Source organism: Dunckerocampus dactyliophorus, chromosome 6, assembly GCF_027744805.1.
Source record: "Dunckerocampus dactyliophorus isolate RoL2022-P2 chromosome 6, RoL_Ddac_1.1, whole genome shotgun sequence".
In the NCBI taxonomy this organism is placed as follows: Eukaryota; Metazoa; Chordata; class Actinopteri; order Syngnathiformes; family Syngnathidae; genus Dunckerocampus; species Dunckerocampus dactyliophorus.
Genome location: NC_072824.1, coordinates 12,866,705 through 12,894,334, shown reverse-complemented (window position 1 = coordinate 12,894,334; position 27,630 = coordinate 12,866,705). Strand labels below are relative to the sequence as shown.

General features: G+C 39.3%; 1 protein-coding gene across 2 annotated transcripts; it reads left to right on the top strand.

Annotated features, from left to right (window-relative positions):
* The first annotated feature begins 58 nt into the window (after positions 1-58).
* zgc:174863 (uncharacterized protein LOC100136852 homolog) lies at positions 59-27,490 on the top strand. Of its 2 annotated transcripts, XR_008570595.1 has the most exons (9): positions 59-232; positions 6,247-6,326; positions 8,738-9,070; positions 10,551-10,862; positions 13,155-13,280; positions 17,481-17,528; positions 17,594-17,651; positions 17,743-17,827; positions 21,590-27,490. XR_008570595.1 is itself a non-coding variant. In XM_054778032.1 (8 exons), the coding sequence occupies exons 2-7, from the start codon at positions 6,254-6,256 to the stop codon at positions 17,644-17,646; spliced, it is 945 nt and encodes a 314-aa protein (XP_054634007.1). In that variant the 5' UTR covers positions 59-232; positions 6,247-6,253; the 3' UTR covers positions 17,647-17,651; positions 17,743-18,142. The 2 variants fall into 2 exon arrangements, 1 of the variants encoding a protein (XP_054634007.1); XM_054778032.1 differs by lacking the exon at positions 21,590-27,490 and having other exon boundaries at positions 17,743-18,142.
* Positions 27,491-27,630: the final 140 nt, after the last annotated feature.

The following is a 27,630-nucleotide window of genomic DNA, read 5'->3' as shown; positions in this document are numbered from 1 at the left end:
CACCTTGCCGTTAACTGATTTATGCTGATCGCCCCATATGCTGTCTACTCATACTGAAAGTGAAAGTACGGAAGCGAGTAGGCTGGAATTTCCACAGTTCATTCGGTCAGATGTATTTTTGCTGTCGTGAAGCTTGTTCTCTTCACAGGCACTAAAAGCGTTGATCGCCACATGAGCAACAAGTTTAACTGTACCTTCGTTGTCCTACAAGCCGACCAACGACATGCTTTAGGTGAGTCCACCCCTCGAACAAAATGGCGTACTTAATGCATGTTTGATGGTGTGTACTGTAGTGGACGTTGTGTAATGTAAGCGTAATGTAAATGCACGTGGTGATCGTCTCAATGTGAGGTGAGCGCTACCTCTGTGCTCAATTCCGTGGCGTTTTCTTGGGAGGGAGATTTTTGTGCAAGACACTACGTGGTTGCTGTCATAACAGTCAGTGCGGCCGTTTAAAAGGAACCACGTTTGTATAAACGATGGTGGCACATACAGTAGTGGTGTACAGTAGCATAATTAGAGCCAGCATTGTTTCTCTGTGCTTGCAGGCTGTGCGTGTGTGTGTGTGTGCAGTGAAATGTGAAGAGCAAACATGAGCTTCCTCTGTAGGGGACAGTATCGCATCACTGACTTTTCGAAATTTTAACACAGTTATGATATGAACATTGCCTTACCCTGAGAGCATATCCTTTTGCAAATATCGTCAGCTGATTATGCATACATATATACACTCCTGAATTTTAAGATCAGTTGTAAAATGTCAAGAATTTACATTTTGCAGGGTTGGATCTTAAAGGGATACTTCGGATTATTTGACATGAAGTTGCATGACGTCCCCATCAGCAGTGTAAATCCAGTTCTGGTCCGCTTTCGGTGATGAAGAATCTAGTTCCAGGTAATCGCTGGGGTTACACAAGTAAGGAGTTTGGCTTCTCAAAACAAAATGCGTTCAAACTGGTAATACATTGGCTCAACAAAAATTAATCCTTGAAAAAAATCAGACCTCACAAATTGCTCTGCGTTACATTTGACTCTTATATACAGATACTTCCAAAAACCAATTGGGGGATAAGTCGCTGTTGATGGACTACACTGCTGACTGGGACGTCATACAACTTAATGTCAAAAAATCCCAACTGTCGGTTCTAAGTGGTTCTAAGTAGAGCTTCAACTTGGGAAAAATAAATGATTTGAATTCATAACTTGCAAGTCAACCAGCCTTACAAAACAGTACATGTGTTTAATTTTGCAGGCTCTACAGCAATCAAGTAATATGTTTGTGGTGTTTTATGATGCCATCCAACCACATTTAATAATGTTTGATGCATTGGGGCCATTGCTTTTTGGTGTATTTTGCAGCTTGCTTCTTTTTTTTGTTGTTGTTGCAGTTTTGGTATTTACGGTAACAACATTCTTAAGGGTGCTAACTTTTCATACTCAATCCCACCAGAGATTGATGGAGTGCAGCTGTTCTATTACTGAGCCCAAACGGTTCAAGACCCCTCACAGCTGCGCTTTCTGGACACAACATTCACACAAACAAGACTGCAACTGGCCTTGTAGTTTTGCTTCACCTTCCAACTTTTGCCTCTTTTTCCTCTGAACAGCTCAGTTCAACTCAGTTTGGAAGCTGCAATAACCACACGCCATTGAAAACATCCGTCAGAACAAGATGTGTTATCAAACAAGAACTGTTGGCCACAATAAGCTGACACATTTATGCAAGAGGAGACTGAGGGCAGCAACAAAACAGACCACTATAGTGAAGTGGAAACTGGAGTATAATACTGTACTGCATATAATGTTGCAGCCAGGACAGAGATACTCGTAGTGCTTCTCTGTGTCACACGACGTGATTTCCTGTTCTATGGTCCATCACATTTTTCCCGTTCATCGCTACCATTCTTTGGTGGTATCACAAAAGATAAACAAGACTTGTGGACCCTCACTGAGATAAAGTCTTGGGTGATATGAGTTCACTTTAATCAACCTGCAAGCTCTCTAGGCCAATTTTCTCTGACAATGTTGGTCAGTTTCCAAATTATACCGTACAACCTTTGGCGGCCCAAGGGTCCATTGTGAGACAGAATTGTGAAAACGCAAATGAAAGTACAAAAGCTGATCAAACATCCTTCCTGTAGTTGAAATGGATGTTAATAATTATTGTAAATAGGACTGCTCAAGGGAACTATTGTTCAGTCCACTTTCTCTTTTACTTTGAATGTTTAGTCTGCAGGGTGCAGTGGTGGTTTGTAAACAGTTTATACAAGTGACTATTATGGAAAGCAGTTATACTGGATATAAAAGTATGTAGGACATTGTGCATTTTCGTGAAGAGTTGGTTTATATTGTGTAAGTAAAGTGAATTAATGCATGAGGGTTCGGGAGTGATTCACATCAGTGCATGGGTAAGTGCACGTGTCTGGCTGTTCATGTACGAAACACAGTAGTAGTGTTCTGTGGATTTAACTGGTTTTGTGGACTTTGTCCTCAATTCAATTGGGACGTAACTCTTATTTGGCTAACGTGTTTGGTGAAAGTACATCAGCACATAAACCATTACTGACTATAGATTATTGTTACATAGCCATATAAGGTAAGGCTTAGGGCCTGTCCGAAATGGTATTTTTGAGGCTGATGCCAATACCAATATTGGGCGCTGAAAAAGCCGCTACCCTATCAGCCAATATATTAAATAAGAGCATCGATATACACAGGATATACTGTATGCTGTACAGGAACATAAATTCTCAAAATATGATTTAACACAAAGCAGAAGCTCACAGCTCAAAAACAAATGCTGAAGAAACATTAAAAAGTGAAAACGAGTACAAAACTAAACAATCAAAACGTGCATCACTTTATGTAACAATGTAGCTGCTTTCAAAACATGCAATATATACAATTACAACAAATTACATTACTTGGAACATTGTCAAAATTATTTTAATGAAGACATTAACTTCTGAATGTATGAGCCCCAGGAATTCCTGCATGGAAGTATGGTGTGAAATGGAACTCTGTGTAGTAGTCTTATTCTGTATTAATGATGGAAATGGGGGTCAACGCTTGCATATATCTTTCATATGTCACTTTAAAAAGCTCGATAATAGTCTTATATTAGATAACGGTGCCCGCGATCCTCATGAAGTAGACAGAAAATGGATGGATGGATAGATAATGGTGGACAATGTGGATTAATAGTTGCATTTTTCTTTGTTTATCTCACAAAGATAATTTACACAACTTCAAAACGCTGTATAATAGTGTTGGATAATGGCGGATGTGGATTAACAGTTGCATTTACCTTTGTTGATTCTCACAGAGATGCAACTTGCTGTCATATGTGCTCTTAAAACTTAAGTGGGAAAAAACTAGAATGTTCTCCTTGACGGGCCCAGACAGTGTGTTTCCGCAAAGACGTTATTCTCATGGGCCACCAAAGTGTAGTTTTATATTTGCTTACAAAGTCACAGCTTACCATTTTTTTCTTTACCATTTCTTTTGCCGTTTCGCTCGTCGACTTCTCTGCTGCGGCCGAGTGAGTGAGACAGGACGAGCTGCATCTTGCTGGTCTGTGTGTTTGTGTGTGAGGGGGAGTGGCCATGTACTCAGGCAGAGTGCAGCACAGAGGCACAGGAATGGAGCGACAGAATCTGGGCGCAGCAAAAAAAAGCTTATATATTGGTTACATATTCACCAATGTCGATTAATCTGTGATTCGCCATAATCGGCCTGCTGATGAATCATTTGGGCTCTAGTGAGGTTCCGAAAAGGACATGCGAGAAGAACAAGTGAAAAACAACATGACCGTTTTATCACCACACGTCACCAACTCCGTCAAAAATGATCTTTTTTTAATGTATTATTTCCTTCCAAATCAAGTTTCAAAGTTTACCTCACACTGAAGACTGAATCTCATTCCATGTTGTGTTATCTTGTTCTGTTATTGAATGGTATTGAATCTGAGGCGGCATTGATGGTCTGCAGGATCAAAACCAGGAAGTTTTCACCACCTCATGTTGAAAGATTGACAGATGGTTTTACCATGAAGGAATGCAAGGCAGGTGTATTTGGGCCACAGTAAAAAGGAAAACATATACAACCATCCCTTTGCCACTTGGCAGTTTGAATTTAATGGTTTCACTCTCATGGTTTTTCAAAACATACTAATTAATAAATCATGCTCTTTCGTGGTTGAATATGGCCTGTTATTAGTAAAAATAATAATATTTAAGCAAATCGTACACATTGTTAGCCTACGTTACGCATTTTCAAGAATAAAGATTGCTCAATGCACTAAAATACAAGTATAAGGCATTTAAAAGACGCATTCAAAGCTGATGATATGTAGTACTCTACACTGGTCACTAGGTGTCAGTAATGTTACTATAATGTTAGGTGAGACACACAAGCACCAGACTTCCATCCATCCATCCATTTTCTATACCGCTTCTCCTCTTTAGGGTCGCGGGGGCATGCTGGCATGCCGCTTATCCTCACCAGGGAGGCGGGTATGCTGGAGCCCATCCCAGCTGACTTTGGGCGACAGGCGGGGTACACCCTGGACTGGTCGCCAGCCAGACTTGATTGGCGAAACAACAGGCATTTATTCATCTCACTCCGGGCACAACAATCCCTAATAAAAACACAGGCTCCTGTTGTGGCCGTAACCCACGGCAAGCTCAAACTCAACTCTGAACCCAGACATGACTTCCTGTCCACCACTCACTCTGCTCCCCTTGGGAACACATTTATGGCACACACACACGGGCACAAGTCTTATTTATGTCTTACTTATGCTTATCTCTATATTCTTGTCTACTATATTGGGTAATACGAGTGAAAAGGTGACTACAGTGGTGTTATTTAATGTCTAGAGGGCTCTAATGTAAAAAAATATATATTTAGAGTGTCGTAAACAGGTTTTCTATGTGCTTTCATCTATAAATAAGGACTCTTATTTTGCAGAAATTAACTTATCAATTAATGGTGATAAACGAGGGATTACTGTACTGTAATATAAGAATAAAAATACTGAAATTATGCAATATTACAGGAAAAAGCTGTGGTTTTACACAAAATGGTAACTTATGTGAAAAAAACGTGTCAATTGTACGAGAATAAAGTTGTAATGGTACAAGAAACAAAAGGTCGAAATTTTATGAAATGAAGTTTTCGTATGATGAATGAGGAAAAACTTAATGCTCCTGACACACAAAAAAAGTTTTCAAAAAACAATAACAAAATGAAAGTACTCACTGAATAAAACATTTTTGCCATAATGTTGTCATAGATAAATAAACAATTATAAAATAGGAGTGAAATGAAGTGGTGATTTTGACGTGCGCCCCAGTGAGTTTTCTGAACCGATGCCATCTTGGCTGTGACATCATTAACAGATACAAAGTGAGTGATAAGAATATCCAATTATTGTTTTTCTTTGCATTTCTGTTTATTTAGACCACACATACATAATAAAGACGCCTTTGTGATGTTCGGAGTGTCCGTGAATGCATCTCGCGGTCAGTCTAGTGAATGATGAAGTGTTGTTGCAATGACGAATGGACTAGAGACGTGTTTGTGAGTTGGAGATACATATATGACGTAGGAAATGTTCTGCTGTTGATGTGTTTGGGTCAGAATAAAGTTATAAATGAGCGTCAGACTCTGTGTGACTCTGTGGGGAGCTACACTGTGCCGCCATCTGTCGTCAACAGACAGCCGTGGCTTGTATGATGCGTATGCGTTAATTACGGCAAAAAAATGTATAATATTTTAGAATACTTTTTTTTATAATTGTACAGGAATGAAGTGGTAACATAACAAGAAAATGTTGCAGATTTACTTTGTAATATTCTGAGAAGAAAATTGGAATTTTACAAGAAAAAACTTCTCATAGTGCAAGAAAAGTTGTAATTTTTGAAAAAAACAAACTAAGGGTATAAAGTCGGGAAACAAGTCAGAATTGTATGACAGTGTTTTAAGGTTGCATGAAAAACAGTTACAATTTTACTCGGAAAAAATGTGATGTACAGTAATATGACGATAAACCTGCCATAAGATGCTGTCAAGTTACACATTAATAATTGACCATTTCATTTATAAACTATGACCAGATCTTGACAATATACTCAACACTAATCCATCCATCCATCTATTTTCTATGCAGCTTATCCTCATGAGGGTCGTGGGGGTATGCTGGAGCCTATCCCAGCTGACCTCTTCTAACTTAATGTGTTGCAGGTAAACAATGATGGCCTCATCTGGTATCCTGTTGTGGTTGCTGTTAGCGATCTATGTCAGAGGACAAACTGCAGTGACCGGTATGATCCATTATGATATGAACATAAGCTCCTGATGAAAATGTTATGACCAGATGAAAAATTACAAGAAGTTACAATGTGCACTGTTGGATCTTAAGGAGGTTCGAAGTAGATCTTCAAAATGCAAAAAAAAAAAAAAAAAGAAATGGGAGTGAGACAAAAAAAATGGAGTAAGTAATTTATTGCAAACAAATGGAAAAATGTGGATTAATTGTCTGTCAGGTATTCACATTATCATGATCTCTTGATAGCAAAGGCAAAAAAGCTTTTTGTCTTTGGACGCTGAGCTGCATAGACAAGGCCTCTCGCAGCGCACCATTGCTGCTGAAGTTGGACACCGTCAGACATTTTAAACTTCTTTAAAGATCCGGAGGGTTATGGAACACAAAGGTCAAATGGTAGACCTGAAAAAATGTTACCAGCCCTGAGCCGATTGGCTGCCCGTCAAAACACAGGACAATCCTCGATCCAAATTAAGGTTGTAACTGGTGCGTAGTGCAGTCGAAAAACCATCAGACGGCATCTGCGAGAGAAGGGTTTTAAGAACAAAAAACATCTTCAAAGGCCTTGTGTCCTTCAATGCCACAAAATTGCCTTTTTGGAATTTGTACAAAAGCACCAAACATTGGACAATGAAATGTGGACGAAAGTTTTATTCTCTGATGAGAAAAAATGTAACCTTGATGGCTTCTAACGTTACTGGGACGACATGGAGAGCCCACCTGAGGTGTTTTCCGCACAGCACAGTGGAGGGGGCGCCATCATGATCTGGGGTGCTTTTTCTTTCAATGGAACAATGGAGCTTCAGGTTGTGCAGGGTGGAGCAACATTCCCACTGGGCTCCCGGAAACACTGCCCTCAAGCATGCCCAAACACATTTGTGAGTTGATTGACAAGAATGGCGCAGCTACTCGGTCGTTTTTTTGAAAATTGTTTTTGTATTTTAGGGGTTTTTTTTGTTTTGTTTTTTTTTAAGTCATGACCTTAAACCTTCGATCAGCTGATGAACAGCCTATATCAGTTTAATAGTTGTCTGTAAAAAATTGCTTACTCAGTGTCTCACTCCCATTTCTTCTTTTTGCATTTTAAAGCTGAACTTCAGTGGTTCTCAATTATTTTCTGTCCATCCATCCATCCATTTTCTATACTGCTTCTCCTTTTTAGGGTCGCAGGGGCATGCTGGAGCCTATCCAGCTGACTTCGGGCGACAGGCGGGGTACACCCTGGACTGGTCGCCAGCCAATTGCAGGGCTGGCGATTTTCTGTCATGCCCCCAGAAATGTTTTTGCAAAATGCAACAAAATGGAGGGCAGTGAAGTATACAAGCTTCAAATTGCATGCTGAGTACAACAAATTCATACATGTTGGCAAGTCTGCACTAACTGAAAGTCTTCCCTGCCTCTTACGCCCCCCTGACAGTTCACCCCGCCCCCCTATTTGAGAAGCACTGCTCTACTTAGAACCTCCTTAAAGGCCCTGTCACACCTTGACGATTTAGCCAGCGCATGCCCGACATGATCATTTTGATGGCATACGTTGAACCGTTGACGTTTTTTTCCATTTTGGGCGTATACATAGCGTATTCATAACGAGTTCGGCGTATACATGAGGTATTAGTAACTTATATAGAACGTTTCTATAACTTATAGACAACTTATACCAACGAATGCATAGCGTGTTGCCGGCGTTCACAACTTATGCCCAACGCAAGACTAACTTATGCAAACCGCACGGTAGCGTATGGCCGACGATCACGTGTCGTAGCCTATAAAAAGGCTGCCACTTGATGACTCAAATCATAACCTCACTAGACATCGCAGTGTCAACATCACCATCATGCCGAAGAAAATTTCGAAGACAGTATCAAGGCATTGATGACAATGATGGCGATGATGCAGGTTCTAACGCCTCTCAGGCATCGTCAATGGTATCGGAAGCTGCTTCCCCAGCGGTCTCTATCTCCTCTCAGCCAATCCTTGCCAAGAAGAGAGCCAAGAAGACACAGTTTTTTCTCAAGGTATGTTGTAGTACGACTTGTGCGTAACTTACAAATAACGTGTGTGAACCGGCATCAACGATTGCATAACTTATTGCCCGCGAATGCGGGACGTATGAATCATACGTTGACATACGTCGAAAAGTTTTGTGCATGCACAAAGTTTTTGGATGACTTCGACGTACTACGACGTATGCCGGTGTGCTTCAACGTGCTCTTAACTTATACAAAACTTACCCATAACTTATTCGACGTACGCCAGCGTATTGGCCAAATTTTTCATACGTTGGCGTACACTGGCTAAATCGTCAAGGTGTGACAGGGCCTTAAGATCCAACAGTGCAAAATGTAAACTCCTGCAATTTTTCAGCTGGTCTTAAAATTTTGATCTATCATAAAGTGATATTTTTTACAGATTTTGTGACAGTGGCATGTAAGCCATACAACGTGGGACAATACGGTCAGCAATCTATGCTGGACTGTGGGATCACAACCTCGAAAGAAGTTAAAGATGTAACTGTCCAGGTGGTTGTTTGGAAGAAAGCTGGAGACCCTGTGCTGACGTTTAACAATGAGAAAATAAATGTGACACCGAGATTTTCCTTTGCCATGCCGTCATGGACTCACAAGAACCTGAACGTGTCCCTGCTCATTGCTAACACTTCAGTGGCTGACGACGGACAATATACATGTATGGTGATGACTGATAGCGGTGCACACAGAAGCTCAACCAACCTTAAAGTCACAGGTGAGAGATTTGACAGCACATGTATAATTAAAGGAGATATATTATGTTGGTTTTTCACATATTAAAACTTGGGATGTCCCGATCCGATCTTCAGGATCCGGATCGGCTGCTGCTCCGCCAACATTGTAGGTGCGGTAATGCACCTCAAAGCTGGTTGCCACTCAACTCCCGCCACCCGCAAGAAGAAGAAAACGCAACACCACCATGCAGACATGTTCATGGTGTACCGTGGTGAAGTTAGTTTCACGGTGGACGTTGGATATTCGGCTCCGTAGCTACAGTAGTAGTTCCCCCTCAATGTGCCCGGACCAGACTGCTGTGTCATGGTGCGGGGAGCTCACACAGGAAGTGCCAATGTAACCGCTGGTTGTTTATACTAGGGACTGTCAATAAATTACTATTGCGTTGAAGAGAGTTTGTAAAAAAAAATGTCCTATATTCTAAATCATACCACACATTGATCTATAACCATGCCAAATGATTAGTCCTACCCTAAAAGTATTTTGCATGCCCATTTTTTCCAATTTGATCTCTTATTGGATGGAATTTTATTGGCTCTTTTATTGCATTAGGGACCTGACTCACAGAGGTTTGTTACAAGAGCCAAACAATATTGTTGGCCATGCTGTGTAATAAAGAAGTACATTTAGCAATAATTTGGTTGCATTATTTTCAATGCTTTGAAGAGCTACTTTCATAACCACATTCAATTCTACAAAATCATGTTTGTAGCTTATTTAAAAAAAAAAAAAGCATTGTTATTGGATCGGCAAGACAATTAAAAAAATCGCATTGGATCGGAAGCTGAAATACTGTATGTGGATCGGGACATCCCTAATTAAAACAGTTCCTCTGTGTCTTAAAAACATGTTTCAATCAAAACGCTCTCTAAACAGCCTTGTTCAGAGCAGCCTCCTTTGGGAGGGTGTTCTGTCTCATGAAAATGAGCCACTGCTCACCCCTCCCCCTCTACTGCAGTAGCACGTGAGTGACTGAGGGAGGGAGGGGCACAGAGAGCTTGGTGCATGTCACATGTCACAATAAAAGTTTCATCCAGAAAACTACAATCAGAGTCTTAGGAGATTAGCCCTCAAACCAAGACATTACAGACTTAAGCCGTGGAACTCCCCTGCATTCATGACTGAGGTTTGGTACCCAAGCAGGAACTGCTAATAAACAGAAACAATAATAATAATTCACTTTACTCTGATGACAATTTGTGCACCCAGCAACACTGAAACTCTGCTTATCTTATGGCTTTGAAATGATAATGGTTCCGTGTAGCTGCTGAGAAAATGGTGACCCTTCACCAAGGGTGCTGCCAAGTCATGGGCGGAGTTTTCCATAATATTACTTCTTTATTGCCTGTTATGTAACCATTGTCGTGTACGGCTAATATGTCCCTGTTAAGTCTTCTGCCATGGCCCATGTAGTTGTAATGTAAGGCAAGCATCACTTTCACTTTTCCTTTATGTCACAGCCAAATACAGCAGACCCATCATCTACTCCACCCCCATGGAGGTTACCCCAAACTCACAAGTCACCCTGACATGCAGCTCAGATGGCGGCTACCCAAAGGGCACACTGGGCTGGTTTGTTGGACCCAAGAGGCAGGAAAAAAGCACAGAAACCAATGCCAAGGTGACAGAAAATGGACTGTTCAACCTCTCCAGCACGCTGACTTTGTCACCAGGGTGGGAATCCTCTGAGTACACTTGCGTGGTGTTCAACGCCACTGATGGCAAAGACGACGAGGACACACTGGCACTGATGTCCCAGATCAAGAGTCAAGGTAGGTAATACAGATCGATACACTCCAGTGTCTTTGTACTACAAAGGAAATTACATGATTTGGCCAAAATTGAGAATGTCCGCATTTGAAAGAACTTTTTGCTTTTTGTTTCCGGACCGATTCATGATGTGTTTAAGGATACCGCAATGGCAACACAATTTAGTCAAGACAAGACCCAACTAGTCCTGCAAGAAATGTTGCAGGAACTTTACCTGGTTATTTTTGCAAAGCATTGGCACAAAGGCATTTTCATCAACATAATGAGCACCCTCCTCTAATTATATTTGCCAGTGTATCAGGTTTGCAAGGTTGCATATGCATCTTGCCAAGTTTCAGGTGGTTAGGCCAAAAGTGAATGGACCAGTTGATCCATTCAGCTGCAAATTTGTAGAGATGCATGTTACTGACTTTCATACCGATATACTAATATTGTCCAGCATTCATTACCGATATTTGCAGCACCTCTTCCCTCACTATTGAACACATTATGCTTCTTTTACTGTGATGCCACTGGATGGATTTCACAAATAAACACTGTGTGTAGAATAAGAAAAACACCGCAATATGCAATTAAAGTTATAGAAAAAGTGCTGTATTTATTTACCAAACAGTCAACTAAAATTATATATTTTAAAATAACATATTTTCCTACTATCAAATAAGACAGGATAGTCTTTATACAGTCACAAATACATATCCAATTAAATGATGCTGCTTATGATACGATTTGGAAAGCTGCACATTTCTATGTGGCACAAACATCCATGTAAGAACAAAGTCAATTGCAAAGTATAAAACTCTGGACTAATGAAATCAGTGAAGTATAAACTGGCCTCTGCAAGTCAAGCATGAATGCAGCATAAATGCAGCATGAACGAAACACATTGCATGAGAAGTATTTAAGGAAGACGCCATACTCACCCCTCGCATATCCAGCACTTTCGCTGCAAACTGCATATTTACAATCAAAAGGTTAAACTATTCCAGACCGCAGACATACTGAGCTCACAAACTTGGTGCAAACTTTATCGAGACAATAAAATGATACCGTTACGAACCGATGTCTAATTATTATGCCAATGTTATCACAGGATACCCCTACAAATTAGTAAACACGATTTTAGCGTAGGTATTGCCATTGCAGCGGTTTTGTCAGAACTGAACAACATGTTTTCCTTCACATTGGATGTTTACTCTTGTTTTCAGAGCGTGCACTGTGTGCTTAAAAAACAGCTAGTGATTTCCTTATGCAGTTGTTTTGATGCACTATATCACTAAGGTACATCATATCTCTAAAGCAGGTTCAAAGTCTTCCTGAATTCTTTAAATCGAAACTACTCTTAAAAAAATCAAAAGAAAAGGGTGCATGGTGGTTCAAAATTCTTTCAAGTCATCAAAGTACAGTTTTGCAATAACAAGGTCTGGTATGTCTGGATGATCATTGTTCAACTGCACTTCTCTTTCTTAGTGCAGTGTTGGGAGAGAGTATTTGTTGGCTAATCTACTGCAAATAAAGAGCAGTTCCTTAAAGCAATCTGAAGTTTTCCTCTGGCCATTTCCTGATGTGACTCAAGTTCACCACAATGTACTAACAAATCTTTCTCTCTATGACAGTGCTCTGTTGTTTATTAGCAGCGTGCTGCAAAAACACGAGTCACTCCCAAGTTTTGAACCAAACTCACGGACCATTCTAATATCAATTACAGGCAGGATTTGATCTGTGGACTGTCAGTTGACCGGCAGTTCTGCTAAAACAAGTTCATCAATCTGTGGTCTTAGGTAACTGAGCACGAAGAACTAAAATCGCTGTGTGTGTGACTGGCCAATCACAGAGCGTGACGAGTGAATACATAAGTAGTTACCCAATGAGGATTTTCCTTTATCATGATTACGGATAATGACGAGCTGTATTCGTTTCATGCTCATACTCGGCAAAAATGCATTATCCATAACGGGTAATGCTGAACAAGTATCCGGCTCATCCCTAATATCCAGTGTTATTAGAAGATCTGTGTTTCAACCGTACGTGTCTAAAATCTATTGTGACGTCACTGTAGCTCACGTCCATCTTGTTCCTTATCAACACTCGACTTCATGTTCTGAAACTCAGGGAGAGAGTCCACAGTTCAAATTATTGCAGAGTGAAAGGGAACATGAAATTGTTTTGTTTGTGTATTATAAGGGAATGTTTCCAGTAATTGAACATGCCTTTTGCTTCTTTCTGTGCTCCTGTTTGTCAAAACCAGGTTTACCAGAGCGTTAAGGCTTTCATTCATCATTTAACTTTTTCAGGGCAGGGACAAGATCAACCAGGCACTAATATAGCCACCAAAATAGTGGCACCTGTGGTGGTTATTGGTGCACTCATCATTGGACTGCTGCTGTGGATGATGATCAGCAAGGGCTCTTTTAAATGCAGTAAGTATGCGCTAATGTCTTTGTGTTCCTTGCGGCAGTAGTTAGTGTGCTGAGTGCTGATTCAATTGACCTCTGATGCATCTGCTCAGCTAGCACTGTTCGTTAGGTCAAGTGTGAACGTGATCATTCGAACCCTGGTGTGCACCAAACAGGTGGACCGAGACCTCTTGAGAGATGGGTCTCGGCCCACTTACAAATTAAGTTAAAAAGTTAAAGAAAGTGCTCTCTCTCACTGTGTGTGAGGCAATGGCACATTTTTAAAGTATATTTTAGAGGCTTTTTGTGAAATCTAAGATGGTAAATATTGCAGAATATTAAAATAACCTAACGTAAATTCCGGATTATTGAGCGCACTGGATGTCGCAATGTCATTATGAATCCGTTTGAAATTGTTGGTGAAATTGACTGCAGATGTGAATGAAATTGTGTCAATTTAACTCCTTCAGACAGCATATGTGCATTTTATATGTGTGGGAGACTGTAAATGATCTAATGATTGCAACATCATCTAAAATATTTTATCTACAATGACTGAAATGAATGATGACAAACAAACTGGGTGTAGTTGAATGTGATAACAATGTGTAGTGGGCAGTGGATTAATTAAATACATCGTCAACCTTAGCCTGGTCTGGAGCAGGCTAGCTCCACAGAATAAATCTCCATGGTAACTTATGTCACAACATATCCCATTTTCCACTGTCCCACTTTTGTGCAACTGAATCATGGATAAATTGAGCCAGGATAGCAAAGATATCCCAACTTAATCCCTTATCCTAGTTTTGTGCAACGGCCCCAGGACCACATAAGACAAGAAAGCATCAAAATAAAAAGGTGACATCTCACTGTCACACCGACAAAGTGGTCAGTTACCTTTCCGGAACCCACGGCATTGCTGAGTCTGTTACTAACTAATTTTGGAATTTTACATGTTGTCTTCCAGGAGTGGCATTTCCCATAAAGGCAAAACCACTTTTCCTAGATGGCTTGCGTGTAAACAAGCCCTGAAAATCCCATAAAAACAGTCCTAGGTTGACAGGTTAGTTCACGTGATGCAGTGTTGTATCCACTGGCACTTTCCCATGTAATTCCATGCTAGTTCCTACATGCACTCCTTTAATACTTTTTATGTACTACATGCACTCCCTTTATAGAATATTCAATTGATGTCTCTGCATTGGAGAGCTTAAATAGTTTTAGACTTTCTTTAAGTGTATTGCACTGGATTTTATATTATACTGCATATGTAGTTATTAAAATTTTACACCGTCTAACACTTGTGAACAAGTGAACAGTTCCCCTTCCCTTCTCGTGCAATGGACTATTCCATGTTACTGCACATGTGCAGATTGTTTCCGGAAGACAGGAGCGAAACAAACTTGTTGCCGCGGTTTGGAGAAAACTGATGCGGTTTTCTCAGTGATCCTCAGTGGAAAAGGCGAGAAGGAAACTACCGAAGGGAAGCATGCAATATTTTAAGGATGAAGCTGAGAGTGACGCTTTTCATCACAAAGATGTATTACAGCGGTAAATCACTGACATGATTTATCAACTTTTCTAAAATATGTTATATATTGTTTGTATGTATGTTCTACATTGTTCGTTTTTTTTAAAGCGAACGGTAAATTTGCAAAAAATTACATAGTTCATGCCAGCAGCCATGACGCTAAAGCCGAGTAAACAACGTTCTGTGTATTTTTCATCCAAATAGTATAGTATCATTAGGGATGAGCGAGTACGCCACTAATTTAATCTGTATTTGTTCACCCATCTAAATTAGCTGTATCCCTACCTGTACTCGGAGTGGGAGGGACATAAACCGGAAGTGGCCGTGATTTAACCAGAAATGGGTGGGGCTTAAATCTGTGCATTAGTTTAAGTCTGAAATTGACATGACAGTCACTGTAGCGAGTCTGTCTAGGGAGGGACGGTCGCTGTGTGTGACTGGCCAGTCACAGAGCATGAAGAGTGAGTACATACTGTAAGTAGTTACCCAATGACGATTTTCCTTCATCAAAATTACGGATAATGACGAGCTCTACTCGTTTCATGCTCATACTCGGCAAAAATGCATCATCCGTAAAGGATACTCATCTAAAACACTTGTCTATTTCGCAGATGACTGTTTTGAAGGAACACCTTTACAACAAGCATTTGGCTTAAAAGTACGGTATAAACGCATTTTGAAAAAGGATTCTATTCCGCCGGCGGAATAGTACTGACCACTACAGAGGAAGAGAAAAAGACAAGAACGACCACTAAGTAAAAGTTACCACAGAAGAGAGTATGTCTTGTTTGCACGTTGTAACTATGTAACTAGCAAGCTGACAGATAACTAACAGATTTCAAAAGCAGGAAAAAAGTGCCCTAAATGACATACTCACCTTTTGTAGAAATGGAAATTCAAATAAATTAAAAAAACAGTGCAGCACTTGAATATTTCATCATTTTATATTACAATCATGATAATATTATGTGTTCCATTAATATTAATTATAACAAACATCGACTGCAATGGGTTGGCGAGCAGTCCAGGGTGTACCCCGCCTCTCGCCCAAAGTCAGCTGAGATGGCCAGCATACTCCCGTAATGAGGATAAGCGGCATAGAAAATGGATGGACGGATGGATAACAAACATCAAGTTGTCCGTTAAATAATTCTACAGGGTTTATGTTTACAAGACACAGAGCTAATATGTCCTCAGTGCTCTGTTTTTCACTTTTCTTTGGACAGTCTATCAAAAATAAGACCGTTTTTCGTTGCATATGTCAAGTATGTCATCAGTAGCAACATTTATTTACCACAGCCTTTATTTGTGTGGCTTGTGTCAGGGCTGTGTGGGTAAAGTTACTCTTAGTTTCCTTTTCCACAAATGATGGGGTTTTCTTTTGTTGTGCTTTGAACTAACACACAACATTAGTTCCTCATAAAATACTTACAATATAGCTAATATTTTGATGGTGTTAATGTCATCATTACATCAAATATATAAAAACGACCACCTTGTAACTTTGTAACTTTTTTCTGTCTGCCGTAGCTTTTCACTCGTTGCGCATTGCGTGCAGCGATACATAGACACTTCTTGAAGTGTGCAGACTTAATTGCTTCAGCAAAAGTGACAACTCGGCTGAAGTCAGCCACTCATAAACTCCGATTCCTCCTCTCGCCACAATTCCTTTTTTTTTCTTGTAATTCACATGATAGTAAATTAGTAGGCCGCACGTTGGCCAACACAGTAACAGCTTGGAGATCGGGAAGACCTGGGTTCGATTCTCCCCTGGGCATTTCTGTGTGGAGTTTGCATGTTCTCCCCGTGTGTGTGTGGGTTTTCTCCGGGTACTCCGGCTTCCTCCCACATTCCAAAAACATGCAGGTGAGGTTAATTGGCGACTCTAAATTGTCCATAAGTATGAATGTGAGTGTGAATGGTTGTTTGTCTATATGTGCCCTGCGATTGGCTGGCGACCAGTCCAGGGTGTATCCCGCCTGTCGCCCGAAGTCAGCTGGGATAGGCTCCAGCATGCCCCCGCGACCCTAATGAGGAAGAAGCGGTATAGAGAATGGATGGATGGATGGTAAATGAGTAAAATAGTAAACACATAATCAGTAAAAACGCTTACACTTTATTGATTTACAAATTAATGTATATATTAACCTGATTTTTGTTTAGCTGGGCCACAGCCCTTTCATATGTTCATGAATACCATCTTTACTGTATCCTTCATGATGGTCGCCGTGTTTCAGCAGCTTGGACCGGGCATGCAGCTTATACAGTATTGATGTCCCCACTGAGCATTTTACGATATCAAATTTCGCTGCCACCAGACGAGTCTGCTTCACTGCCTTGGGAGAGATAATGGAACAGAAGTGACGTTGTCCTTCCTCTCAGTGTAGCGACGCGAATACGTGTTACTCTGCCAGTCCTCCAATGTGTTATTCCACTGCCTGCATGTAAAGCAGTGCGTACGTAACCACGAAAGGCATAAAACGGAACGCCATTAACCACCGAGGACCACCTGTAGAGTGTGTATATCGGGTACATTCTATCCTGGCCCAATGGACAGTATCTCCCTTTACGTCTATTCTGGCTTGTTTAGATTGTGCTGTAAAGTATGTTGAAGTCTGAGCAGGCAGTTTATGTTGTTGTTTGGTTCCTTTAATGTCTCCATTTATGTGGTTGTGATGATGTGTTTTTTTAAGGGGGGGTCCACAGAATGGTTGCCCAAGATGAAGAAGATGCTGAGAAAGGTAAGCCTTTGCACATTTCACTCGTTGTGACCTTCTTCTCACATGCATTATGCTGTTCCATGAAGCGGATCCAGATGACCAGCTTTCACTTGACCCACAATGCAAAGACGAACCCTAAAGGAGGTATTCTTTCTGAGAAAACGTTTTTAAAGTTTTTGTCACTGGAAGTGATTATGAGTCTCTTAATATTTCTCTCCCTCTCTGCCTTTGTCAGTTAGGAGATTTTGTGTACCACGTGGCTTACACTGACCTATCAACAGGAATCAGCATTTCCATGCCAGGGAATCATTTGTATTATGGTGATTATTCAACTCAGCCGTGAGATATTGATTCAATGAATGATGACAGGATGAAAAGAAAGTGGGACTATTGAAGTAGTTGGGAGAAACACTGATGGTGCTATATACGCAATCGATGGGATCATATTGTATGAATATGTAGTAGACTGACTGTAGGCAAGGTGTGCTGCATGATGATTTGATGTTACTTTGGCTCTACAAGAGTGTGACTGTGTGTGTGTGTGTGTGTGACTGCTAAAATACTACCTGCAGATATTCACAAAATATGCATTATATCCTTATGAAAAACCCGAAAAATAAAAGTTGTCCTTTCCAGTCGGCAACAGCTGAATAATTCTTACCTTCATTATCTTTACCTCCAGCAAGGAGGTTATGTTTTTGCCGGCATTTATCTGTTTGTGTGATTGTGTTCAAAATAACTTGAAAAGTTCGGAATGGATTTGGATCACATTTTCACGAATTGTCTGAAATGGGATATGGAAGAACTGATAAAATTTTGGGGGTGATCCAGATCGTCTGGATCCAGGATTTTTTTAACATTGCGCGATAGGACCATTTTCGCCATTTGTGCATATCACTCCACAAAAAAATGGTCATAGTACCTTGGGAAACTTTCCAGTAGGTTCTACAAAATATCAAACACTAATCCAGATAATGGAATAATTATGGATACTATGATGCAGAATGTGGAAAAAAAGGGGACCTTTGGAATTTTCATCATAGAAAGACAACACATCAAGTTAAACATGCAACTAGCACCATTTTATATCGTAAAGACACTGTGGAATCTGGAATGTGCCAACGGATCTGTTGGATCTTCAACATCTATGGAGATAGGGGTAGATCTGTAGTAGTAGAAGAAAACCGTGTCAATAACTACTGAACTAATATTGATATCATTATGAATCCAACCGCTAATGGTATGTTTTCATGGTCAAGGAATCTAAATATGTAGATCAAATAAATATTTATGGTGTATATCACAATATGGGGGGAACTATGGCGCTTGGCGGAGGTCTGCACTCTCTGAGTGCTTTTCTAGTTTTTACTGTTTTAATGAGAGGAACAAGATATTTTTATATAAAACAAAAATAAAACAGAAATGATTTACATTGGAAAGCAGTTTGTAGCTCTGACTGTAATTTTATAGTCCATCTTTTTTACGTTTTTTTTTTTTTTTTTTTAGGCCTTTAGGCCTGAAAAAAAGAATAGGCTTGAACTTTTCCTGAGTTTGGCATTTTATAAATTTCGTGGCTACCTTTTTGGTCATATTATGAATGATACTGCAAGAAGCAGTTTTACTTCTTACCATCTTTATCATTGGTTTGGTTTGGTTTGGTTTAGTTTATTTGAACATGAAGGTTACAATGGAATACATCTCGTGAATCATTCTTTGACAGTTCCACATGTCCAAAAGGAGTAGGAAGAAGCAAAGCTTATTTAATCCTACCCCCCATCCATTCTACATCTAGTACAGTACATGTAGTTCACTTCCTGGATTCCATGTCATGTTTTCAGTGATAGTCAGGATAACACATAATAGATAACGGTGAGATAACCCTCCGCCCCCCAAAAAAAGAGAGAACATTCATAATAATGATAATAATGATGACAATACTAAATAAATAAATAAATAAATAAGAACAAAGCTTTTTTTTTTTTAAACACAACAAGGAAAATTATAAAAAAAAAAATAAAATAAATAAATAAAAATAAATAAATAAAAAATAAAATTTAATTAAATAAATAAAAAATAAAATAAAATAAAATAAAATAAAATAGAAAATAAAAAAAATAAATAAAATAAAATAACAAACCTGACAGAACAATCAGGACTCTTCTGCCTTGTATTTAGCAAACATCAACTGCTTGTATTGTTTTTTGAATTTGCTCATCTCTGTACATTGTTTGAGTTCTTTACTCAATCCGTTCCATAATTTAATTCCACACACGGAAATGCTGTGGGTTTTCAGCATTGTTCTCGCATATAAATGTTTTAGGTTTAATTTTCCTCTAAGATCATATTTCTCCTCTCTGATTGAGAAATACTTGATTAGATTTTTGGGTAACGAGTTATTATTAACTTTATACATTATTCTAGCGGTTTGAAAGTGTACTAAATCTGCGAATTTTAATATCTGTGATTTTAAAAATAAAGGGTTTGTATGTTCTCTATACTTGGCATTATGAATTATCCTCACAGATCTTTTTTGCAGTACAGTGAGTGAGTGAAGATTGCTTTTGTAATTATTTCCCCATATCTCCACACAATACGTTAGATATGGTAATGCTAAGGAACAGTACAGAGTGTGGAGTGATTTTTGATCAAGAAGATATTTTGCTTTATTCAATATAGAGATATTTCTCGCCACCTTTTGTTGTATATATTTAATATGAGATTTCCAACTCATTTTTTCATCTATTATAACTCCAAGGAATTTATATTCTTCCACTTTTTCAATATCCGTTCCATTAATTTGTATTTGGTCGTACGTGTCCTTTCTACTATTACCAAATAACATTATTTTAGTTTTACTTAAATTCAGAGATAATCTATTCTTGTCAAACCATGACTTTAATATGACCATTTCATCCTTGACCTTTTTAATGAGTTCTTGTGTGCTTTCACCAGAACAGAAAGCGGTGGTATCATCGGCGAATAAGACCAATTTTAAGTTGTTAGTTACTTTGCAAATGTCGTTAATGTACAAGTTAAACAGTTTTGGTCCCAGTATGGACCCCTGTGGTACTCCACACGTATTGTGTAGACTCCCAGATGTATATTCTCCTAGCTTTACAAATTGTTTCCTCTTTGCTAGGTAGCTTTTAACCCAATTTAAGACTAAACCTCTAATTCCGTACCTTTCTAATTTTGAAATTAAAATAGTGTGATTAATTGTATCGAAAGCTTTTGTCAGATCCATGAATACTGCAGCTGCGCATCTTCTGTTGTCTATGGCAGTAGTGATTTCCTCCGTGATTTCCATCAGTGCCATAGAAGTTGAAATGTTGGCTCTGTAACCATATTGACTACTTGCCAATAATTAATTCTTATTAATAAATTTGTCCAACCTATTATTAAATAGCTTCTCCACAATTTTCGAGAATTGTGGTAACAAGGAAACTGGTCGATAATTTGTAAATTGGTGTTTGTCTCCTTTTTTGAAAATTGGAACCACCTTGGCTGTTTTCATTTTGCTTGGAAATATTCCAGTCTGAAATGATAAGTTACTAATATATGTTAACGGGTCTGCGATCTCATTGATGACCCTTTTAATTGTTTCCATTTCGATTCCATGACAACTAGTTGATGTTTTTGCCTTAAAATGGTTAACAATGTCAGTGATCTCCTTTTTGGTTACAGCAGTGAGAAACATAGAATTAAGATTCCTATCAATAATATCAATCCCTTCATCAATTGTGTCTTGTTTTGGCATTTCCTCTTCCAGTTTTTGTCCAATATTTACAAAATATTCATTAAACATTTCAGCTACCGCATTCATGTCATTCCTGTAAGTGTTTCCAACCATGAAATAGGGAGGATAGTCTGCTTTCTTAACGTTGTTCTTTATAATACTATTTAAGATGCCCCAAGTTGCTCTCATGTTATTTTTGTTCTTATTTAGTACGTGACTATAATATTCCCTCTTACACACTCTCAAGATAGTTGTCAACTTGTTTTTGTATGTCTTATACTTTTGTTCTGCTTCTTTAGTCTGTTGAATGATAAATGTCCTGTATAATGTGTTCTTCTTCTTACAGGTGTTTTTTAGTCCTTTTGTCATCCATGGCTGCTGGTTTTTCTTTTGCTTCTTGGGCTTTTCTTGCCAGGGACAGTTCTTATCGTAGAGCTCCATATAAGTACCAAGGAAGCTGTCATATGCCTCGTCCACATCTGTTGCACTGTAGACCCTCTCCCAACTTTGTTCTTCTAGACCTATCTTGAAGGCACGGATGTTATCCTCTGTACGCAATCTTTGAAAAGTCTTTTTTGCCTCCGCCTGTTTTTTCTTATAATGTTCATTGTAGATTGTAAACACTGGAAGATGATCACTGATGTCACTAATTAGCAGGCCACTGATGGTGTTGTTATCAAAGTCATTGGTGAATATATTATCGATGAGGGTGGCACAGTGGTCTGTTATTCTACTTGGTCTAATGATTTTAGGATATAAACTCAAGCTATACATTGTATCTATAAAGTCATCTATTTCCTTGCACTTGTGTGAGTTCAAGAGGTCAATATTGAAGTCTCCACATATGAAAATAGTTTTCTGACCTATGTCTGTAAACGTTGTCTTAATCCAATCCTCAAACATTCCAATCTTTGACTTTGGAGTTCTGTACACACAACTTATTAACACATTTTTGCTTTTTTCTTTACAGATTTCAATTGTTATACATTTTAAAATGTTATCAATGACAAATGACATATTCTTTACCATTTTGTAGTTCAAATGTTTGTCCACGTATACGGCCACACCTCCTCCATTTGCATTGTTCCTGTTTGCACACGTCATTTCATATCCTTCCAGCTCGAAGTCCATTCCTTTGTTAGCATTAATCCAAGTTTCTGAGATTGCTATAACTTTGAAAGGTTCTTTGAATTGATTCAAATATTGTTTAATATTAGTAAAGTTTGCGTTCAAGCTTCTGCTGTTTATGTGTATGATGGATAACTTGTCGTCGTTGATGAAACTGTTGTTGTATTGCTCCTCCGTATAATAACGGCAGTCGTTTGTAATGTGAGAGAAAAAATTTGAGTCTGGATCAATGTCTTTTTCCATATCCAATTGTTTGTGATCTGTAAAGTGAAAAGTGTCCAATTGTAGATCTTCTTGTAGCATATTAAAGCTGTTTTCCTCCATGTTGGGAGACCTCAATATCTTTCTAGGTCCTTGATGTCTTTGACAGCAAGAACTCTGGCCTCTGGTCCTCCATTTGCTTTGATGAAGATTTTGCAGTTTGCAGTCCATGTTCCTTGAATCTTTCCTTGCTTCCTCAGATCACGTGCTTTCTTCGCAATCTCAGCGTTGCGCTTGGTCAGGTGGTCATTCATGTAGACATTTGTTCCTTTCAGCTTCTTTCCCTGTTTCAGCAGAGCAACCTTGTTTTTCCTGTTGGTGAATTTGACGATGATGACGGGTGTAGTGCGGTTCCTCCCATACAGTGGGATGCAAGTATCAATAGATTGGATGTCTACATCCACCTCCTTCGATTGCAAAAAATCAACAACTTGTTGCTCTGTTGAGGCGACATCCCTTTCGTCTGGTTCTTCAGTATTCGCCACTGCTCTGGCATAGGACCTTGGTTTAATTCGAAGTCCCGTCACGACCACGTCATTCATTCGTGTGTTCTGATCCATATCATCTATGGTGTTTTTCAGCTTCTCAATGATTTTATCCTTTTCTTCACATTCTTTTTTGAGAGTGGCTCCCAGTGCATCATAACTTTCCTGTAATTTTTTATTCTCCACTCTCAGACCTTGCATTTCTCTTTGTATGGCGTTGGTAGTCTCTATCAAACTGTAAATTAGTTGATGCATGGAGTTGGAATTCTCCACAAGTTGCTGCATCTGTTTTCCATAATCCTCCATGGTTTTCGCCATGGTATACTCACTCTTTTCCATTGAACTTCTTTCTTGCTTGTTTGCGCGGTGTTTAACCTTCTGCAAAGCTGTCGCTGTTGCTTTGTCTATATTTCCACTCAGGTGTGTCAACTGGTTAACTGTGTCATCCTTGTAAGGTCTCGGCGGCGGTTGTGGTAATAGGTGAGCACCTCCAGTTGTCTCAGGAATCTGTTCGACATCCGTATATATGACTGAATCTGGAGTACTTCGACCAGAACTACTAGAGCCACCGCTTGTTGCGCTTCTTCTCCCTCGAGCCTTTGACATTGTTACTGTTGCTAGGTAACGCCGTCAGTTAGCCGTTGACTTGTGGTGCAATGCCTTCGGTGAATAATCTTCGTTATAACGGCGAGTTTATCTCTCACCAGTATCTCACCAAAGTCCCACCAGTCCTGGTGGGCCGAAAAAGCTGCACAGGAAAACTCCAAATGTTATCCTGTTATTGAAATCAGGCTTCAAACCGCGGCTAGCATGATAGCTTGCTTGTAACGGCTGTCGGCTCCACCTGATTGTCTCTTTTGGTGAGTTTAGTCCACTCGCGGGTCCGAGTTGAGGCAGAAGTCTCAGCACTCACTTGCAGAGTTGTAATCACAAGTTGTGATCACGAACTGTATTCACCAAGGTCGCAAAAGTTTAAAACTCCGGTAATAGTGGACGGAGCTTTTCCGTGAGCGTCCTTTCCGTACAACAGGAAGTGAAAGAAGAGTAGGAGTAAGTCCTCATGTCCACCACAGAGGACGTTAGAAAACTGTGGTGTTTTCAGTTTCTTAAAAATAACTACAGTGGAACTTCGGTTAGCATCCGCCCCGCCTAGCATGTTTTTCGGTTAACGTCGAAAATTTCACCCTAATTTTCTGGTTAACGGACAATACGGTGCGCGTCCTGTGGAGTTATTAACACACTGCATGAGTCCCAACTGTGTTCTTAATGCATTTTTTTTTTATCACTAAATGTCCTGTTAGCATCCTTAGCTTGCTCACAAAATGGCAACCGAAACCGTAAGTCAGCTACGTCGCCATGATGTCATCAGTGGTTGACTCTCAAAAATGTTAACACAAAACATGTTTTTATTAGGGCTGTCAAATTATAAAAAATTGTAATCAAATTAATCACAATTTTCACATTAATTAATCATAATTAATCACCATTTGCAACTATGTGTGAAATATGCACCCGTTTTTACTGTATTTTATGAACAAAAAGATAAATGACAAGACACCGTTTTAATATTTGTATGACTCAACAGCTTAAAATGGGCTGGCAACCAGTCCAAGGTGTACCCCGCCTCTCGCCGGAAGTCAGCAGGGATAGGCTCCAGCATACCCCCGCGACCCTAATGACGATAAACGGCATAGAAAATGGATGGATGGATGGATGGAACAGCTCCAAATGAAGTGAAACTTTATATCAGGCTGAAAGATACCACACATGTCTTAAAATCTATTTGCCTAATAGTTTCTTTAACAGTAGCAGATCATTTGAATCCCGCTTTAACCGTGTTATTATGAGCAATGAGGGGTTGCGTTCAAAGACACCAGGTATTTTAAGATGAATTCACATGTTTTGAGTGTACCCTACATGTATTTTCTGGGATTTCCGAACATAATTAAATGCAGCAAATTGTACTTCCACAGTAAGAGTTACGTTAGTGAGTGATGAGACTGTCTATTTACTGTTTGTCTTTCTGTTTATTTAAACAACACATACACGCATAATAAAAATGTTGTTTTGATGTTCGTAGTGTTCATCAATGCATCTCGTGGTCGTCTAGTAACAATGAGGAAGTGTTGTTCCGATGCTGAGCCATTGCGTTAATTACGCTAAAACGTTCAACATAATGAAATTGATTAGTTACCGCCATTAATGTGCTATTTTTGACAGCCTTAGTTTTTGTAATTCTACATGCATAAAACAATTCAAAATGCATGTATGTCGAATGAAAGAGATAAATTAAAATTAAGCTTATTTTTACTTTCACTAAAGACGTGATTGTTGACGTGACTGTTCCCAAAGACACGGCAGCGAGACACCACACGGGCACCACCTTCTTATTTTGCAAGTTATTTGTTGAAATCAATGTTTCTCACCTCAGTAACCCAAAATGGAGCTAAAGAAAGCTGCAAGTTCCAGCCTTTTGATGAAGAAGGTGATAAACACTATTGAATTCAACAAAAATAACTCATGACACAACTTTATTTGGCTCCATTTTGAGTTGCGGAGGTGAGAAACACTACTGAATTCAACAAATAACTCATGGCAAAACAGGAAGGTGGTGTTGAAGAGGAAGGTGTTGCTCTCGCTGTCACATCGTGTCATTGGGAACAATCAAGTTAAGAATCACCTCTTCAATGAAGGTAAAAGTAACCTTAAATATTTGTTTATCCCTCTCATTTATCATTTATATGTATAAGCATTTTGATTTGTTTTCTGCATGTAAAACTGTAATTGTAAAACTTTAAAAACGTGTTTTGTGTCAACATTTTTGGCTTTCTGGAACTGATTAATTGGATTTACATCATTTCTCATGGGAAAAAATGGTTTGTGTTAGTGTTTGTTTCGGTTAGCGTCGAACCTTCTAGAACGGCGCTAACCAAAAAACCTTTAAAAACAAAGACCTGTGTGTCAAAACAAGGAAATGAGTGCCGTCTACATGGCTGGATGCCTACTTCATACACCACATTGTGAATGACAGATTAAACATGTGAAATGTATGCAGTTAATCGCTTTAATGTCTGACTTCCCATACTCATTGTTGATAAGCAACAAGGACTGTTTGTATGCATCTCTTTCACTTTCAACACAACTCAGAGATCCCTTCAGTGAGAAGGGGCGCTGTATGTGGGTGGGAAAACAGCTTCCGAGCGGGGAAAATTCCTGGCAGTGGTCCCAGTGAGCAATCAGGATGATAAACAGACCGAGACAAAGATACGGCTCGGCCTTTCCTGTATTTTTGTAAATGAATAAGAAGCTCAGCATTGCATGACTCTATATAGTATGGAGCAATACTTGGAATGAACTCTGAATGAACTCATACTTTGTGCCACACAACTAGGATATATCAAGTCCTGGACTAAGCCTTTGTGTGTGTGTGTGTGTGTGTGTGTGTGTGTGTGTGTGCGCATGTCACTTTACCACCCAAACACACATCACAATTACCAACACATCTTACCAGCATCTGTAAAAGTACACTCATCAACCACAATAAATGGTTGATCTTTGACATAGAGTTGGAGTTAATATTTCCAAAGAAAAAATAAATAAAGCAAACAACGCAGGTCCCTTTCGGTATTGTTTTTCATGTATATATTTATAGAAATGTGTGATTTAATCATGTGTTTGTATGAGATCCAATTGAAATAGCATGTAAATCACAACCGTGTCACATTCGTCATTTGCAATTTGTAGTCACCATGTACATTTTTTGAATGCAATGTAATGCAATATTTCTAATAAATGGGAAATGTGTGACTCCCTTTCTTTGTACATTTGCAACAGCATTAGAGAAAATGAAGTATGAAAAATAGATAGTAAAAACTGTTGTCCCTCATTAATTTTTGTGCTTAATTTGTTCCTGCAAGTTTTGAAATTCGAGACATCAGTATCACTTTAAAGCGCCTTTGGTGTCCTCATCAGAATCAGTCATCATGAAAGTGTAGCAGAATAATGAAACTTTGAAGCCTTATCATAAGTGATCAAACATTTACACACACGCTGCTCAGTTGTGAAATCATATTAAATCAGTTTGTTTTTGACATGGTTTTATTGTCCACAACCACTTCTTTGATAAAATATGTCATTTTGAATTGTCTTTTTCGAGGAATAAGCTCAAAAGGAGCTGAAATAGCAAGGAGATATCAGCAATGTCGTGATGCAGAAGAAAAAGTATACCGTGAGAACGAGAGGGGCAGATGGAAAAAAGACATAAGAGTTGGGAAATAATAAGGGTGTCAGTGAGTTCAGTGAGTGAGAGAGACGGGAGGGCAAAAAGAAAGACATGGAGAGAGAAACCAGAGCCAGAAATGGGCCCAGTGCTTTGCTACTAACAGAGACACTGCCCAGCTGAAACTCCTGAACATCAACCTGAGCCAAATGAAATACAGACACATTTTATGTCTGTGTAAACAGGAGGAAGGTGTTTTGGACTGCCCCTGCTTTAACCTTCAAGAGGTCACTT